Here is a 16762-nt window from a genome sequence, read left to right as displayed (position 1 = left end):
TCCCTCCACAACTGCACCCCACATGAACTAAACTGGAGAGCAAGTCTTGATACAAGAACTTTTCTTACACTTCTGCATAATCAAGAGCCAATTCAGATTTTATAAGTGTTTTAACACATACTGGTAATAAGTCAAATGTATTTCATGAATATTTGATTGTTCTTTCAATTTGAGTAGCAGAGGCTTACAGTATACATCAGCGTGAAAACTTTAGGCTTCAGATAAGCAAGTACACTATTTGAATTCCCTAAAATTATTTCTACTTATAATAGGTTTGAATTTGATGGGTTTTATTCCAGCATATAGACAAATTCAAAATCTGTGCTACATAAAGCAAATTAAAAAAAAAAAAAACAATTCTGGCTTCAGTCATGTTTAAATCCTTAACATTTAATAAAATAATTCTGTAACTGAAATGGAAGTAATGGTCAACTGGATAACCACATTTTTTTAGAAAATGTCTTTAAAAAAATCAACAAAAAGTCCCCTAAGGGCACACTGAAAGCAATACAGCCAGTTCTAATTCTGTAAAGCTTGGCACCTCTTGTATATATCCTTATGAGTGTTGTCAACTCATGCTTTTATTGCAACTTGTTATGTGCTAGGTTGAAGACTTGAGTTCTGAAGTCATATGCAAATATAAGAAATTCTTTCTTCAATTTTTTAAAAACTAAATTTCTGATCTTCATAACTGCAGAAAAGAATAATATGACTCAAATGAAGCACAGCATCATCAGAAGGATTATTATATGTATGCTTTTTATATCTCAGTTTGTATTCCTATAGCAGTAAGAGTTGATGTGAAGCTTTGTGCTGCAGTCATACATTAAAAGAGTTTTTATGAGCCTGCTCTTTTTTATAGGGTTTTTTTTACATCTTGAGTGAATGAAAGAATTGCAGTTTTATATCAGCAATCTTGTATCTGACATTAATGATGATACCTCTAACCTTCCCAGCTTCCACTACATTTGGTTCTTGTTATTTCTCCCTTGTCTTTCCTTCCCCTCTTACTCTCTAGGAAGGACACACAGTCAGAGCAATACTGATTAATTCACATTCAGGAAACTATGGGAGACAACTTGCAGCCTCAAATTATAAACTTGAGATGCTTCTATTGTTTCTGCCATCTGCTTTCCTCCCTGAGACTTTTGAACTGGACCCACTGCAACATTATTAATTACAATTAAACTACTACTGTGAAGTAGGAAGCCACCCTTTATTAAAAAGCAGCAACTACAACAAACCCTTGCCTCCTTCAAAAACCCACCAAAACCCTTTTGACACCTACCAGCTCTTCCCTGTGAGCAGGTCCTAGGTGAAACTATGAGTTTTTTTACAGATAGGTCTCTGAACACAGTGGTCTATTTATAGATACACACTGTGCTAAAAATAAACCCACAGAAATTAAACTAAAGACTCAAGTAGTTGAAATAGGGTCATGTTAATGGAAACTCTCCTTTTGCACTTTATGTGGAAATAACAAGTGCATATACCAAGTGACTGTCATTTACTGCAAATTGCAGCAGTGTTAGAGTGAAGAAGGATGAGTAAAGGAAAAAATTATCTCAGAATCTATCAGGTGTTTTACCATCAGAGCCTGCTCAAGGTCTGTGGACAGAAATACAGCTGCAAAAATGAGACCACAAAGCAGGGCTCGCAGCCTAAGGTTACTCCTTCTGCCTGGGGAACAGGAGTGCCAGAAGATCACTGTTGCTTCTGGAAGCACAGCCATCCCACTCCTCTGCCAGGGACAGCAGCTGCCCCACAAACACAGCCCTGCCTGGGCTGGCAGCAGGGACAATAGCTGAGCCAGTCTGGCTTTCCAGAGCTCTTGCACAGCCAAAGCAGGCAGAACCCTATTGCTTCTCTCAACGGCCTACTGATTGCTTTAGATACAAAAAAAAGTCTTAGTTATTTTTTTTAACTGAGCCATTGTGGTCGCTCTCTAAGAACAATTTTAAACAATGTTTCTAAGTGCCTCTTCTGTACAAGAGCTGTATTTCTAGAATTTAATACGGTCATCCTGGAAACACTTCAAGTACTGTGTACTAATTAACTTCTAAACGTACTTAGTACTTTTGTTGCCAATGACCCATGTAAAGAAAGACAACTGAATGAGAAAATCACATCCAAATGTAAGTACTATGCAAATGAGCTATTGCATTAGGAAAAAGTGTGCTAAATAGCTAATTGGTTTAAATAGATGTTTGACTGGAAACAGTGAATAGTGTATTCATTTGACAAGGATGCTGAATTACTGAATTTCGATGTATAAACACACATGAATATTTTATGACACTCATGCACGTGGCATCAATATGCATGCTGTACAGCACTTCTTACTGGAATTAGGATGTTAGGTAATGCTGCATTTTGTTTTATGGGAATGAAACACAGGAGGATTTAACATTTTTATGGGAATTTTAACTATGATGCCTGACCAGTTGGTTCAAGGTAGAGCTCAAGTTAAACTTAATTGCAGCAGGTAGCCTAAACAGTTGCTTGAGGAGAAAGGCACACATGCAAACAACAAGTGATGACCACTCCCAAAGAACATTCAAGGAAAGTCCTTTTCACTCAAATACTTTTTTTCAGGGCTACAAACACAACCTGTCATTGGAGCCCAGTTCTTCAACTTATGACAGTCTTAATACTCATGACAATTCTGCATGTCACAGTCTGAACTGAAGCTTTTCACATATGCTGAAGTACATCCCTCTAAAATAACATGGTCTCACCACTAAAGTACTATACACTATGTTACAACATGAACTTCCCCAAACTGATAAAACTAGGGATTGACATTTCAAACTTACTTTTTGAACTTGTTTATTATTCCACTTTCATTTTTCTTGATATCATGCACCATCTTTTGAAGCTTCCTGTAAGATATTAAACAAAGCCAGCATTAAAATTACCAAATGATTGAACATCCATTTATATAAATTAATAAAAATATGCTTAATATATCTTCAATAAGTAGTTTAGTTGCTAAATCATTTGTGCATAAGTTTTTCCTCCCTTTTTAACAGAGCCCTTTAGCATTGTTTGTGTTATCCTTCTTCATATAATTATATGCAGTTTAAACAATCCATTTAAGAGTGAGTGCCATCAGGAAGAAACATCATTGCCTAAATTAATAGTTTAGAACATTTGAATGTTAACATTTTGTCCAGATCTGACTTTACAACACCTCACAGCTATAATGGGAATGCCCTCTGCTTGATTTTACTCTTAATAATGTTTATTAACAGAACAGAAAAAACATACCTTTTCACTATATTAGCTGAATTTGAAGGATAATCCCTGTAATTCCATAACATGGTATATAATGCTCTGACAAGCTACACCATGGGGCTGATAAATTAAAGGGTATTCCTAGAGCCTAAATCTTTGCCCAAATTTACTTAAAAAGCAATTCAACCTATTCTTTTTAGATCCTCAACGCAGAGAAAAAAAAAAAAAAAAGAAGAGAATAATGGACAAATAATTCACAAGTCTATCTTTAACTTTTGCTGAAAACTCAAACTATTAATTTACAGCAAAATGATACAGTATTACCTGCTGATATAAAGAAATAAATTACTTATGGGGTGAAAAACAGGTGCACAGCAAAATGTTCCAAGATTTCCATCAAGAATGCACTAGACCTACAAGATTATTATCTGGATTCTTATCTGAACTAACCAGATATATTTAATCTGGGGTGAAAAGCTCAGATGAACTTCTGCTTTTCTGCGGTATTTGTTGTTCAGTTCTTTCCTAACAGATTCAGCTTCTGGTTATGCTTGAAACATCACACACAGCCATTTTCTGCAGTTTACTGTTTCTGTATTGTGCCCCAGCTGGCACCTGGCAGTGTCTATAAATTAAAAGTGATGAGGAATGAAAAGACTGAGAGGAGATTTAAATGGTTTAGTTCTAGTTTGGGAAGAATGGTTGTCTGCAAGGGTTTATGTTTCTTTCAGAAAGGCTTGCCACATTTCAATTAGGCGTACGTGTAAGCATCAGTTACATTTCTTCCTGTCTTTGTTCTTTGTTAGAGATAGGACTCAAACATCAACAACAACAAAATGTAATTGTAGAATTATATCTGAATATTGCTTATTGCTCAGTGCTGACATGAACATTACCTACATTAACTAAAATACAGCTTTATTTTGAAAAATTTGGGTTTTTTTAACCTTACTGGTTTTATTCTATACTGTCATTTGGTCGCTAAAAAAACCCTCCAACACACCCACCCACCCACCCACCCAAATAAAACTGATACCTATAAGTAACCCAGAACAGTTTGCTTTTCATTTTATCATATTCAGGTGAATTGATTAGAGTATTATGGGTGTTCTATGAGTCTTGAATAAGGCTATAGATTAAAAGATCATTTTAATACAAATTTCTATTTTAAAAAGTGCATTTAAATTAGAGATAATCACAGGCGCTGCTCCTGGTATGGTGTTTTTTCCATGCAGATGGACTGAAATCAAAACATTCCCATTTTTGCATAACTGAATTGCCTAAAAATCTGTAGCTCTTTTTTCTTTTTTTTTTTTTTTTTTTTTTTTTTTTTTTTTTTTTTTTTTTTTTTTTTTTTTTTTTTTTTTTTGGAGGCATTTCATTTTCTAATTACAACTTTGTTAAATTAGAGAGTACCTAATACATGTTTGTGTGAATTTTCTCAATCTTTAAAATGACACAGCACTTAAAGGAGTTGTTAAAAAACTTGTTTGTTGCCTCAGGACAATTTAACTTGTATCAAGCATGCAAGAGTAAGCAGGTAACCAGTGCACTGTGTATGGTAAGTGTAGGAAGTCATCAACCATGGCTGATCTCCAGTTCAAGTCCCCTTTGACCCATAAAGTTGAACAAACTGCACAAACCAGTCTATCCAGTCAGCTAGAGGCTGAGATTTCTTGAGGTGCCAGGTGATATAACAGGCAACAATGGAAAAGTTTTACAAAGAGCTGTCTGTCTGACTTGAGATCTTAAGGAGACAGCAGAAAAGATGAGAGGCAGATAGCAAAGTCAATGGCAAGAGGATTCTCCAAATCTTAAGGGTATGAATCCCAAGCCTGAAGGCTGCTCCAGAGCAATGAGGAAAGTGAAGCACACAAAAGGGCATTTCTACACTTAACATTCTGCCTGGTTCTACATATCTGACCAGTGCTAAAATACTCTTTGTATGCCTCTCAAATACTTGAGATTATACTCCAAGTAAAGAGGTTTGTTGTGGGAGGGATTTATCAGAGCAGCAGCCCTGAGAGTATCTAGGAAATGGAGGCTACCATGGCCCAATGCAGACGGCCCTGACTTCAGATACGTAACTACAACCCTCTTTCTTCACAACATCTCTGAGTCAGGACCTCGTTACCAACTAATGTTTATCCTCTAGTGTTCTCTTGGGATGAGTGATATGAGAAACATTCAAGGACCTCAATCAGCAAGTACTGTAAATGAATATAATGAGTAATGCTAGTTTTACCTTGCATTGCAGGTAATTAAAGATATTTGAGAGGTCAAACTTAAGAGTTGCTTCTTAACTACAAGCACCAACTCTTCATTCAATCTGGTTGAGAGCTTTTTATGTAAAATCAGGCTTGCAGGTAAAGGTGCAGTCTGTGTCACTGCTAATCTTTGAAATACATTTCAGCAATAGATAGATCTTTTGAGATCCAGCTTAATTGTGACAGGTATAGACTGGATGGGACCCTTTTGATCAGGAACTCACTGAAGACAATAGATTTTCAAAGTTCTGCAGATGAGAAGTTTGGAAGTCTTGGCTCTAGGTGCTTCTAAAAATTTTTAGGTTTCTTACAGTACATTAGAAATCCTACATGTCGGGGGGAATAACAAAAAAAAAAGACAGAATCTAAAAATGAAACACTTTTTAGCCCTGTGTTGCTATTTTTCATATCTTACCAGTTTGAACCTCCAGTAATTCAGGATTATGAAATCTATTGACAAAGGGGTGACTACATGTGTAAAGGAAGGTGGAAAGTTCTACCACTGCAAAGACCACATACCCTGAAAGAAGGATTTGCTGTGTCACAAAATACTCAGCTGCACTCAGGGACTGGCAGAGCTGCCTTGAGATGAAACAAAATGAAACAGAACTGCCCTCTCTTTGATCTGGTCACAGCTCAGCGTATGAGGAATGCATGATGAGTGAAGGAAGGAAGCTGGGTGGACCTGGCCTGTGACACATTCCCACCTTCAAACATCAGCTGGAAGCTTTTGGCTCTTTTGCATACACACTATCCTACAAAAGCTTCCTAAAGTTAAAAAGAACTTTTAGAGGAGAAAAATATAAATAACATAAAGAAGAATAATACCTAATCAGACTAATTTTTGAGAAATTGTATTTATCAGTATTATAAATCTGTGAAGACATTTACAAGTACCTATTATGTAGATATATGTATCATGGCTCAGAGCAGTCATCATGAGTGGTTCCTCAGTTGTCATGACCTTTTCCTGCTCCTCAAAAGAGGGAGGGATCTCCTGTATGCATGAACAGCACGTTCACCTCCTTGCACACAGGGAATCCAGTACTTTGCACCTTCAGTGTGCACACTGGTTGCATTTTAGCTGCACAGCTGCCTGTGCCATGTGACGAGTGACAGCCCATAGCAAGTGACATCCCTCTGCTGTAAGAGTATCTTACAGGGTCTCTGGAGTGGACAGATGGGGTACAATTGATTCAGGGTGTCTGGTGAGCAGTTGCAGCTGGGATGGGTCCTGATAACGTTTTTGGACACAGGGCTGACTGCAGCAATGGTAGGGGGAGCTGACAAAACAAAAACCAGTTTTAAAGGATTCAAAGGAAATTTTCAATATTACGAGCATACCTATTTCTGCTTATCTAGAGGATTAGAATTATACCTCCTCACACTTCTAGTGTTTACAGGACTGTCTGAATTATCTGTTTTGCCTCTTGAAAAATCCCCACCTGTACTCACAAACCAGTTTTTTTAGTTAGAAGGAAGGCAAAATTTTGAACATGATACATTCAAATAGGTCTGCAAGGGAAGCTCTGCAAGCAATATTGACACATTCAGCATTAAGGGACCTGTATATTCCTTCTCCTAATGTCAGTTCAGTCTTTAACTGACGATGTTGAATTGGTTTTAAAATTTTAATAATAATAATAAAAAATAATCCCACTGTAAATCAGACAGTTTGCACTCCAGTTTCAGTTCTTATACCTTTTTGGGTACATCCCTTTCTCACTGACAGGACAACCTGTAGTTGTGTGCCTAGAAAGCCACATTTTCTGAAGATCATTACTATGACCATTTACTTAAAATAAGACTGTAGGTAGGTGTAGCACTCATTTTTATCTTAAGAAAGGCAGCATAACAGATCACATTAAAACAAAAGTAGTTGTTTCTTGGAGGTTTTTGTTTGTGTGGGGTTTTTTGGTTTTTGGTTTTGTTTTTTTTTTCCCCCAAGCAAATTCAAATGCTTAGCATTGGAAACCTAGAATAGAATTCAATAAGCACAAATTTAGACTTAAAAAAAAAAAATCTCCAAAAATACCCACCTGCCCCAACTATAAAATTTAACAGAAAAGAACCACAAAACAGAAAGTGAGGAAAAGTACACTGTAATTTGCAGAATAAAAGCTAAGTTATTAGAAGATAAAAACCAGAACTCAAAGAACACAAAATTAAAAATACAGTTACCTCCGTTAATTAAAAAACCCCACATTAAAATACGAAACTCAAGAAGGAACAGCATCCAAAGATCCCTCCTTTATGGCTCCTCACAGCACAATTATTCCAGCACCCATCTCCCCAGCTGGTCACTGTTTTGTGTTTCTATTAACCGTCAGTTTTGTAAACAGCTGTGCAGGTGAACAAAGTAAGAAAGAAAGTTATTGTTTCTGGACAAAGTGGAAGACTCGTGCTTGCTTTTGGGGGAAGAACCTGTTTACCTAGAAGGGGATTTGTTAAAGTGCGACTTGAGATTTTGAAAAACTTGAAGCTTTTATCTTGAACTATCTTCTCAAACGAATTTAGCAAACAAGAAAAATACCACCTTTTCCTTGATGGGCTTTCATGAATACAGTGCTCCTGACATGGTCTCTGTGGAACAATGTGGATCTTGGTGGACTGGGTGTCTTCATAAGACGTATTTTCATATTTCTGCCAGTTTTGTGCATCTAAGACAACCCAATTAAATTATTTAAAACAATTGTACCCCCCCTTTCACCTCCCTTCCAATTCCTCAGTAGAAAGTAAAAGGAAATGCCCAAATACATCTAATTCCTCTCATTAGACTTCCTTCAGATTCCCACATGCATGCACCCCTACATCAGATGCTCCCTGGAACAGCGAGAGTGAAGTCCTTTGCAAGGAAATAGAGGCTTGGTTGGAGCTGGCCTTTTCAATGGCTGTTAAATGCATAAAGACAGAGCTGAATTCTTGAGGTGGAATCAGATAAACTTCAATTGCTGCTGGTCCAAGATGGGGGCTACAGCTCCTCACCCACTCTGGGGGTTATCGCAACCCATCCCCTGCAATGGCCTTCACGATGGGATAGAAGGAAGTTTGGAGCTGGAGGTGGTAACCTGTGACACCCAACCATCCATTCAAGGCACCAAGCCTTTGAAGTTTATTTTATCTTTATCTGTAAAGCTATCTCACAGCTGTGAAGAAAAGTTCAAAGAAGTTTTCTTGTGGGGAGAAGTCAATTATATCTACCTATCTGAGGAAGAGGGAACAAGGAATTGTCTTCTGCTGTGTTCATGAGATGCACAAGGGGAGATGACTATAAATAATTTATAGTCATTTTGCCAAGAGTGTTGATTTTTTAAGTCTCAATAACATCCTATTCTGCTCCCTTTTAAATCATACCCTGTTTTGCCTAAAGGCAAACCCCACAATTAGAGCAGGTGTGTGTTTACATTGTACACACAGAAGCATAGAAAGGCTAAATACTGATTATACTTTTCATCTTCATATGCCTTCTACATAATCTTCACAAAGAAGCTGTCAGTCCCTCTTGTATTACTAAGTATTAACATACACGGAGTAAATAAAAATACATAGCATGTAAAGGCATAATACATCCTTGACACAAATCAGTCCTAACATGAAAGAATACGTACTTTGAGGTGAGTGGGAATTCTGCATATTGAAAGACGCCATGAAGATTTCTCAGTGGGAAAAGAAAACCAAAGCCCTATCAATGTCACCATCTGAGTGGTGCAACTGCTTCCTCGTTTTAGATCAAGGCTGAGGCTTGTTCTGAGTATGTATGGACTGTATATTAACAACAAAGGTTTCATGTGTTTAAGTTGTACAGTATTTTTTGCAATGACCTTTTTCTTTTATTTAGCAGGGAATAATTGATCTGATTTTTCGATGTGACAGTCAGTTTTGAATACCAGAAAACAGTGATGGACAAACATTTTTTAGTACAACTTTAAAAATATATAGATATTTAACAACTGGAAGCACTTGAGGTTTGAGCACCTCTTCTCCCCTACCCAGATCCCCCTTTATCCCAAATGGATATGAGTAATACCGCAGAGAGTTCAGAAAACAAATAGCTACTATAATATGCAACATGTAATATGAATATTACATGATATGGATATTACATGTCACTTTTTGACATAAAAAGTATATTTTCTGTTCTGTAACTGACCTGCTCTGTTTTGAATCTTTTTTTTTTAGCTAACTGATCTCTTTTTTTGCAGCAGTTTTCTGGATATAAGTTAATGCATTATAAAACAAACAAAAAGTAATCACACACAGAAGCCACATTCACAAGGCCTAGTCCATTTTTTCTGAAAGGTTTCCAAGCAGGAGGATGTTATTTTGAAATACAGTTCCTGTTAAAGTTAACTGAGTGCTGTACCTCCCTGAAGGACTAGTACCCTACAGCCTGGTTGGTGAAGGAGAGCATGGGCAGAAATTTAAAAGAGTTAAGTGGGTTTTTATATTTCACCAAAAAGAGGAAACGCGAAGTCATTGCAGGGAAGTGAATAAAAACAGGATTTGGTACGGACCCAGAAAATTACCACTAACAAACACTGCTGTACTTGGGCTGCAAGTGTTTTTGCTCAAGTGACCAAAGCATTATATCCACCATAGATGTGGGGTGGCACTGACAGGGATCTAATAGAGGCTACTCCTGGATCTGTTTTGTTCTGAAGCCTATCAAATTTTGTTAAAAATTTGGAGAAGTACTTTGGTCTCTAAGTCACTTTAATGGAGCCCACATGGCTTGCCACTGAAAGAGGAAATCCCACTCTTTAATGCCCTTGGTGCTTATCCAGCTATGATGAATCATGGAACTTCCAGCTGGGAAACTAACTTCTTTTTTCTTTTGCCAATTTATATATCAGCAGGATCAGATCCAGCTTCATCACACGGTCATTGAAACTCTGGTGCCAGTGTGAGGGCGGAGGTGAGTGGCAGGGAGAGCAGGGATGTTGGGAGGGTGCAAGAAAGGGACTTACTTTTTTGGCAGCAGCTCAGACTTATGCTAAGTTAAACTGGCCATGTAACTACAGCTCCAGTAGTGCTTTGTTGCCTCTGTTCTTCTTACAGAGATGCCTGTAGTGTCTCCATTTTAAGACATGAAGGAAACATTTAGCCACATGGTATAGCCACTTGCATTCATAGCCTACTTCACCCATTTGCCCTTGCATTAAGCTTGAAAAATATATACTCATGTTTTCATATTATTGCCTTGGGATACATTATTTTAATTCTTTCTGAAGTATTTACTGTGTACTAGTTTATGTTGACATCATAAACCTGTAGCATTGCAGATCTGGGTTTGCTTACACCTGGAAAATGAACCTGTCAAAAAAAAAAAAAAACACAAAATACACACACACACACATATATATATATATATATATATATATATATATACTAAAAGATTAGGATAAAGATGTTTATAGAATTTTCAAGCATCTTTTACCCCTCAGTCATTTATTATGACAGCCACAAAACAAACTCATTTACAGAGTATGTAAAGTCCTTTTACAGTTTACCAAAGATCTAAGATGATTCCCTGCAGCCAGATGGGGAAATACTGTCACTTCCAGCCACTGTTTTCCACCAGTTTTCCAATTCTCATGGCTGCTGAGCACATAAAACCAGTGATATTTGCTTTCTAAAAGACATAATTCATTATCTGTCATACTGTAACATGCTTTAGGGTACTTAGACTATAAAAGATGTTATCCAAAACTAAAATTAGTCCTACAATGCAGCAATCATTTTAAAAACCACACAAAAACATAAGGAAAAAACTGCACAGTGAGCAAATATGTTATTTCTTTTGTAATGATCAGTGGCTTCTAAATCATCTACAAATGATTTAGACATCTGAAGATGGCTGAAAGTTACTCTTAAGTGATTCCTGAAAACCTTCAAATGTTGAGGTATTTCCATTAAATACATCAAATAGAGCAGATCACAAATGTTCCTCATTGAAATGTGCATAAAATAACGTAATACAAAGGAGAAGCACATTTCAATCCTGAACTGTACCAGTCCGACAAATTAAAAGGAAGCATTCAAATTTTTCAAATGTCTAAAACTTCGGTTAACATAGCATTATGAATGTGAAATAAAGTGATCTGAACTCTACTAGTTGTCATTTTTTTTTGGTTTCTTTTTGGCAAATAATTGAAATCTTTTTTTTTCCTCTATGTTTGGTCACAATGCTGGAATGGCATGCTGAAACTCCAGATTTCACTCATTGCTAAGAAATCCCACCTAAACTATGCTTAGGATATTAAAAACGTTCCAGTTACATCATATCTGGCCTATTACAACTGGTAGTCAGGATTTTTGATCAGGTTAAGTGGTTTTCCAACACTAGATTCACCAAAAGCAGAACTTGATTCTCTTCCTCTTGATTAACTATTTCAGCTGTTGATTTACAAGAGCTTTGGTTCCAAGCACTATCAGACAGCTCTCAGAGAGGCAATCAAACAGCAGAGGTATTCTCCAAGGTGAGGAAGGAAGCCACTAAAAACAGTACTTATTTTCAAATAAAGAGGTATTTATAGGAATTTCTACTATTGGGACAACTCTTTTTCCCCATCATGATAAACTAATATGGTTTTCCAGCAGGGCTTTTTTTGCAACATTTTATGATTGTCATATTTGCCTTCCAAAAGAAAAGCACCTATCACATTGTAATGTAGTGTGCAGTATATAGGTTTTGAATGGTTCTGTAAAACTCAAGACTGTTTTGTTCTGGGATCAACATACCACTGGGTACCTGCAATATCATATTATGATTTAATATCTGCACAGCTGTATGAGGTATAGTTATAAACTAACAGTAAAAGATGGTTATGCCAAGTTTGCTGAAATATGGGTTGGGTATTTTTTTCATGGCCAAGAAAATTAATTTATTGGGTTATTTGCTTGGGTATTGATCATTTATTATCTGACTGAAAAAAAAAAAAGGTAAGTCATTAGATCAAATCTTAATTACTCACTTTTGCTGAGTAACTCACAGTCGCAGGCCTAAGATGGTGTCATTTCTGATTGTTGTGGTTGACAAATGCTCCTACTGTGGACAGTTATTTTGGCAGAAGTACGGTGTCACTTCAGGACTTAATTTTATTTGGAAGAGTATGCGTATGAAGCAGTGGTGGAACAAGCTATGCCAACGACTGCACAATTTTGGCAGCACAAGTAGAATGAAACTATAGGTACTGCATAAGCATAGCTCATCTTGTGAAGAGACTACACTTGTACACTGTCTACATACAGAGATTAAACCAGGGCCCCTCACCATAGTTTCAACATTACATCATGCCATTTTGTCCACATGGCCATATTTTCGTTCAACACACAGGTAGATCACAGTCAAACCTACTTTTCTATAAACATCATTATAGGCAGGAATTTCAGTGTGAGAACAAATACTGTGTGGTTATTTAATTGTGTTTTTATTTTTTGTTTGTTTGTGGATGGTTTTTTGTTTTGACTTGTTTTGGTTTTTCTTGTAAAAAGTACCATGTTTCACGTTTGGGGTATTTTGTTTGTTGGTTTGGGTTTTTTTTAGCTTGGAGATTGGTCCAGGCAGGACGATATAGCTGAGAAGAAGAAAAGAAGCTTTAAAGGGATTGGTGTAATGAAATGCTGCAGAGAGAAAGGAATAAAGGAGAACAAATATAGATGGGATGGAGGCTGTGCTATGCTGAAGCAAGGTCAAAAGGAGAAGCAAGAGGGTTTGACTGGAGAAGTCACACTGGGAGTGAAAGAATGGATTTTTGCAGTGGTATTTGGGGAAGTTTGCATTTCCTATCTCATTCCATTCCAAAGTCCAGAGATGAGAGAAATTCATGAACTCTTTAAGCTGACAGAAAATTAGAAGAAATGGAGAATATATATATATAGCTTTATCTTTTAATCACAATCCTGTACTTTGTATGGAAAACTGAACATAGCAATCCTACAGAAAACTTTTGTTTGTACTCATCAGCACAGCAAACACAGCTGGTGACCTCCTTTCTCCCCATGCCTGTGAAATTCAACTTTGAAGACTGCATATCGTTGGACTGTGATTTCATGTGACCTTGCATTCAGCCTACATTTTGGTGGGCTTAAACATGGGCACGCCAGAAAAGCTGCTGTCATCACAGAATGTTACTGTGCAGTGGACAGGTGTGAGGAGAAGACAGGAGATTGCTGGAGGTGGCAATGGGTGGTGTCCCAGAAGATCTTCACAGCTGTTATGTCCTTAGGGCCTGAGGCTGCAGGCAGATTAGACTTTTGCTAGAAAGAGGAGAACACCAGATCAGGTAGAAGAGCGTAAGTGAGGTGGCCATGACTTGTGAAGAGGAGACAGCGATCAGCAATTAGAAGAGGTTGTTCTGGAAAAATCTCATATGTGGAACAGTTTCTATTTGGGCTTTTGAACCAGCATCCATGTAACTTAACATCTGAATCACTGAAAATGATCAGAGGGCTGGAACACCTTTCCTTTGGGTTGAGCACTGAGATTGTTCAGCCTAGAGAAGGTTGACCTTATTTCAGATACGCAACGGTGACCTTATTGCAGCTTTTCAGTACCTGAACGGGGCCTACAAGAAAGCTGGAGAGGAAGTGTTTATGAGGGCATGTAGTGATAGGACAAAGGGGAATGGGTTCAAAGTGAAAAAGAGTAGGTTTAGATTGGATATTAGGAAGAAATTCTTTATCATGGAGGTGGCGAGGCACTGGAACAGGCTGGCCGGAGAACTTGTGGATGTCCCATCCCTGGAAGTGTTCCAGACCAGGTTGACTCGAGGAAGATCCATGGCAGAGGGATGGGAACTAGATGGTCCCTTCCAACCCAAACCATTCTATCATTTACACAGCCTTTCCTCTGGAGTCTATATAACTAATAAGAGGATGAGATGTTGAAGCTGGATGTGGGCTTTGATGCCCAGTTCTGTCAGGGGGAGCAGTCTTTAGCTTACTTTGAAACTCCAGGTTCTTTCCTACTCGAGTTTGGTTTTGTTCTTTTGTCCCATTCATGTTCATTGATGCAATAAACTAGGTTAAATTTTAACTTGAAAAAAACAGATTAGGTTTCTGTTTGCTACAACTAGAAGGAATTAGTAAACTATTGTTCAGATATTCTCCATTTTTCTCCAAAAGTAAATGCTAACTATGATAAAGCATCCTATGCTTAGAAGGTATCAGTTTACAGCTAAACATCATTTCACTCCCAAATAAACTGATTTTCTACTATCCACTTCCAAGAAGAAACAGTGTCAGAAAATCCTGTGGTAAAGAGGAGACCCAGCAGTTACAGCCAAGCTGTCCTATCAGTAGAAAATTAGTGAAGATCATAAACAGCTCCATATTTGATAGACAATTAACAGACATTCAAGCCTTAAGGAAACTCCTCTTGATTTTCATAGAATTAAATTTCACACACTTGTTCAACCTCAGAAAAAAAGTCAATTGCTATTTTTTTCCACTTGCTTTTAATTGGGAGTTATGGTTGGAGATAGTGATTTTAAGACTTTTTTTATTCAGAAGGTGGGTGAAGAACTGCTGCAAATTAACGAACATGAAACTCTGCTTTTGCAAAAGTCCGTTTGCAATCTGGAAGTTGCTAGCTGCATGACCTTAGGCAAGTGAAAGCATGTGGCACACTCCTGGTTCATGCCCTGGTTTCCCCATCACTGCAATGGTGATGGAAATGATGCCTTTGAAAAGGATTTTGTGATACACAGCTGAAGACAGCTATGAGCAGAGGGTCATTATTAAGGTTTGTGGTCATAATAAAAAAAAATGCAGCCAGTCTGAAGAGACGCTATGACACAGTCATAGAGAGTCCCTAGAAGTTATTCAAATACCAGGAATCATAGGCTCATAGTCTAAGGAAGTTGAACCACAAAAGAGTCTGCAAGTTTAGCACTGTACCTTTTGAATTGCTAACTTCGTTTTACCCATGTTACCTGCTCTCCCTGATTATGAGTGCATCTATTTATATTTACAGCATAATTTTTTTTCCCTGAAGTTTAGGCTGAAATCAAGGCACATTAAAGCCTGCCATGGCAGCATGGGTATCACTCATGTATTCACTCCACACTTTACAAAACAATTCAAAGTACCAAATTATTTGTATGCACCACTCACATAAATAACCAAGCCTTGGAATTCATTTTTCCGGACTATATGGAAGCAGTCAGAACATACAATGAACTCTGAGGGAATATTTGTATAATACTGTGCATGCCTTATATGAAACACTACATAAAAATTAATACTGGAATTCCATGGAGTTCCAGCATTCCTATTTGACTGATAGTGAAGTTAATTGAGTGACTTAACTGCAAACAATTTACATACCACAACATGTTAGGTGAGAGGCATATAAGAACATTTATGTCTCTCATTCTTGCAATAAACTTAACAAATGGAGTAAGTTAAGAATTCAGATCTGACATAAGATTTGCTGACACAACAAAAAGCTAGGTCTGGTAGGCTCAAATATACCCAGGGAGAATAGCTGAGCTTAGCAAAGCCACATAATATCTAGTTTTTCAGGTCTATACTTAAAAAAAAAAAAAAAAATCAAAATATCTACTCTCAGACACTGACTCAACAGCAGTGCTTCTTCAATTTTTGCTTCTACAAAGCAGAAATTTTAAGAAAGCTGTCTTTTAAAAAAAATGTGACCTGTAATTACTACAATTGAAACTATGTTTGGCAAGAATATTTCTTGGCATTGCATCCTAGCATATGGAGAAAGGTATGTTTTTAACATCACTGTTTAGTTCATGTAACATTCAGTACAAACTCTGAACCATCTTTGTGTGTTCAATACCGACAGGGCTATATTAGGAAGTCAACTACACTGTTAACAAGTCCCTCAGCACAAGGGGGTGTTCAGCTGTTGTAAAGGAGGAGGAAAAGGCTGCCGCCATGTTGTGCTCATCTCTTCCTATATTTGCACATCTCTAAATTTATTAATATCTACTCATGGAAAGTCCTGCCTTAAGGTTTTAAAATGCTGATGCTGCAGTAAGATCATGTAGCCAAATATCCAGGTCTCTGTTTAAGGATGTAATTCAACAGGCTCAAATCAAAGGATGCATGCACTTCCATAGCACGTGCTGACAACGCTCATGTTTGAGAAGAATGTGCTCCTATGTGCCTTGCACAACTAGGCTGAACTGGCCATGAGGAGAGAAAAAATAGCTTTTAATAACTTTTAATACTTCCAGTTAAAACAGGAAAACAGAGCTACTTCCTCCTCTTCCTTATTTTACAACAAT

General features: G+C 37.3%; 1 protein-coding gene across 5 annotated transcripts in view; it reads right to left on the bottom strand.

The window, feature by feature from the left end:
* The window catches only part of BLNK (B cell linker), a 97166-nt gene that overhangs the window by 27899 nt on the left and 52505 nt on the right, over positions 1-16762 (bottom strand). For all 5 annotated transcript variants that reach the window (XM_027908944.1, XM_027908953.1, XM_027908969.1 and 2 more), the window contains one exon: positions 2817-2882. In XM_027908944.1, the coding sequence (XP_027764745.1) occupies positions 2817-2882 (66 nt within the window). The remainder of the gene's footprint in view (positions 1-2816; positions 2883-16762) is intronic.

This window comes from Empidonax traillii, unplaced genomic scaffold, assembly GCF_003031625.1.
Source record: "Empidonax traillii isolate 1590-97213 ecotype Southwest subspecies unplaced genomic scaffold, ASM303162v1 scaffold27:size3997909, whole genome shotgun sequence".
Classification (NCBI taxonomy): Eukaryota; Metazoa; Chordata; class Aves; order Passeriformes; family Tyrannidae; genus Empidonax; species Empidonax traillii.
This window is presented reverse-complemented; position numbering and strand designations above follow the sequence as displayed.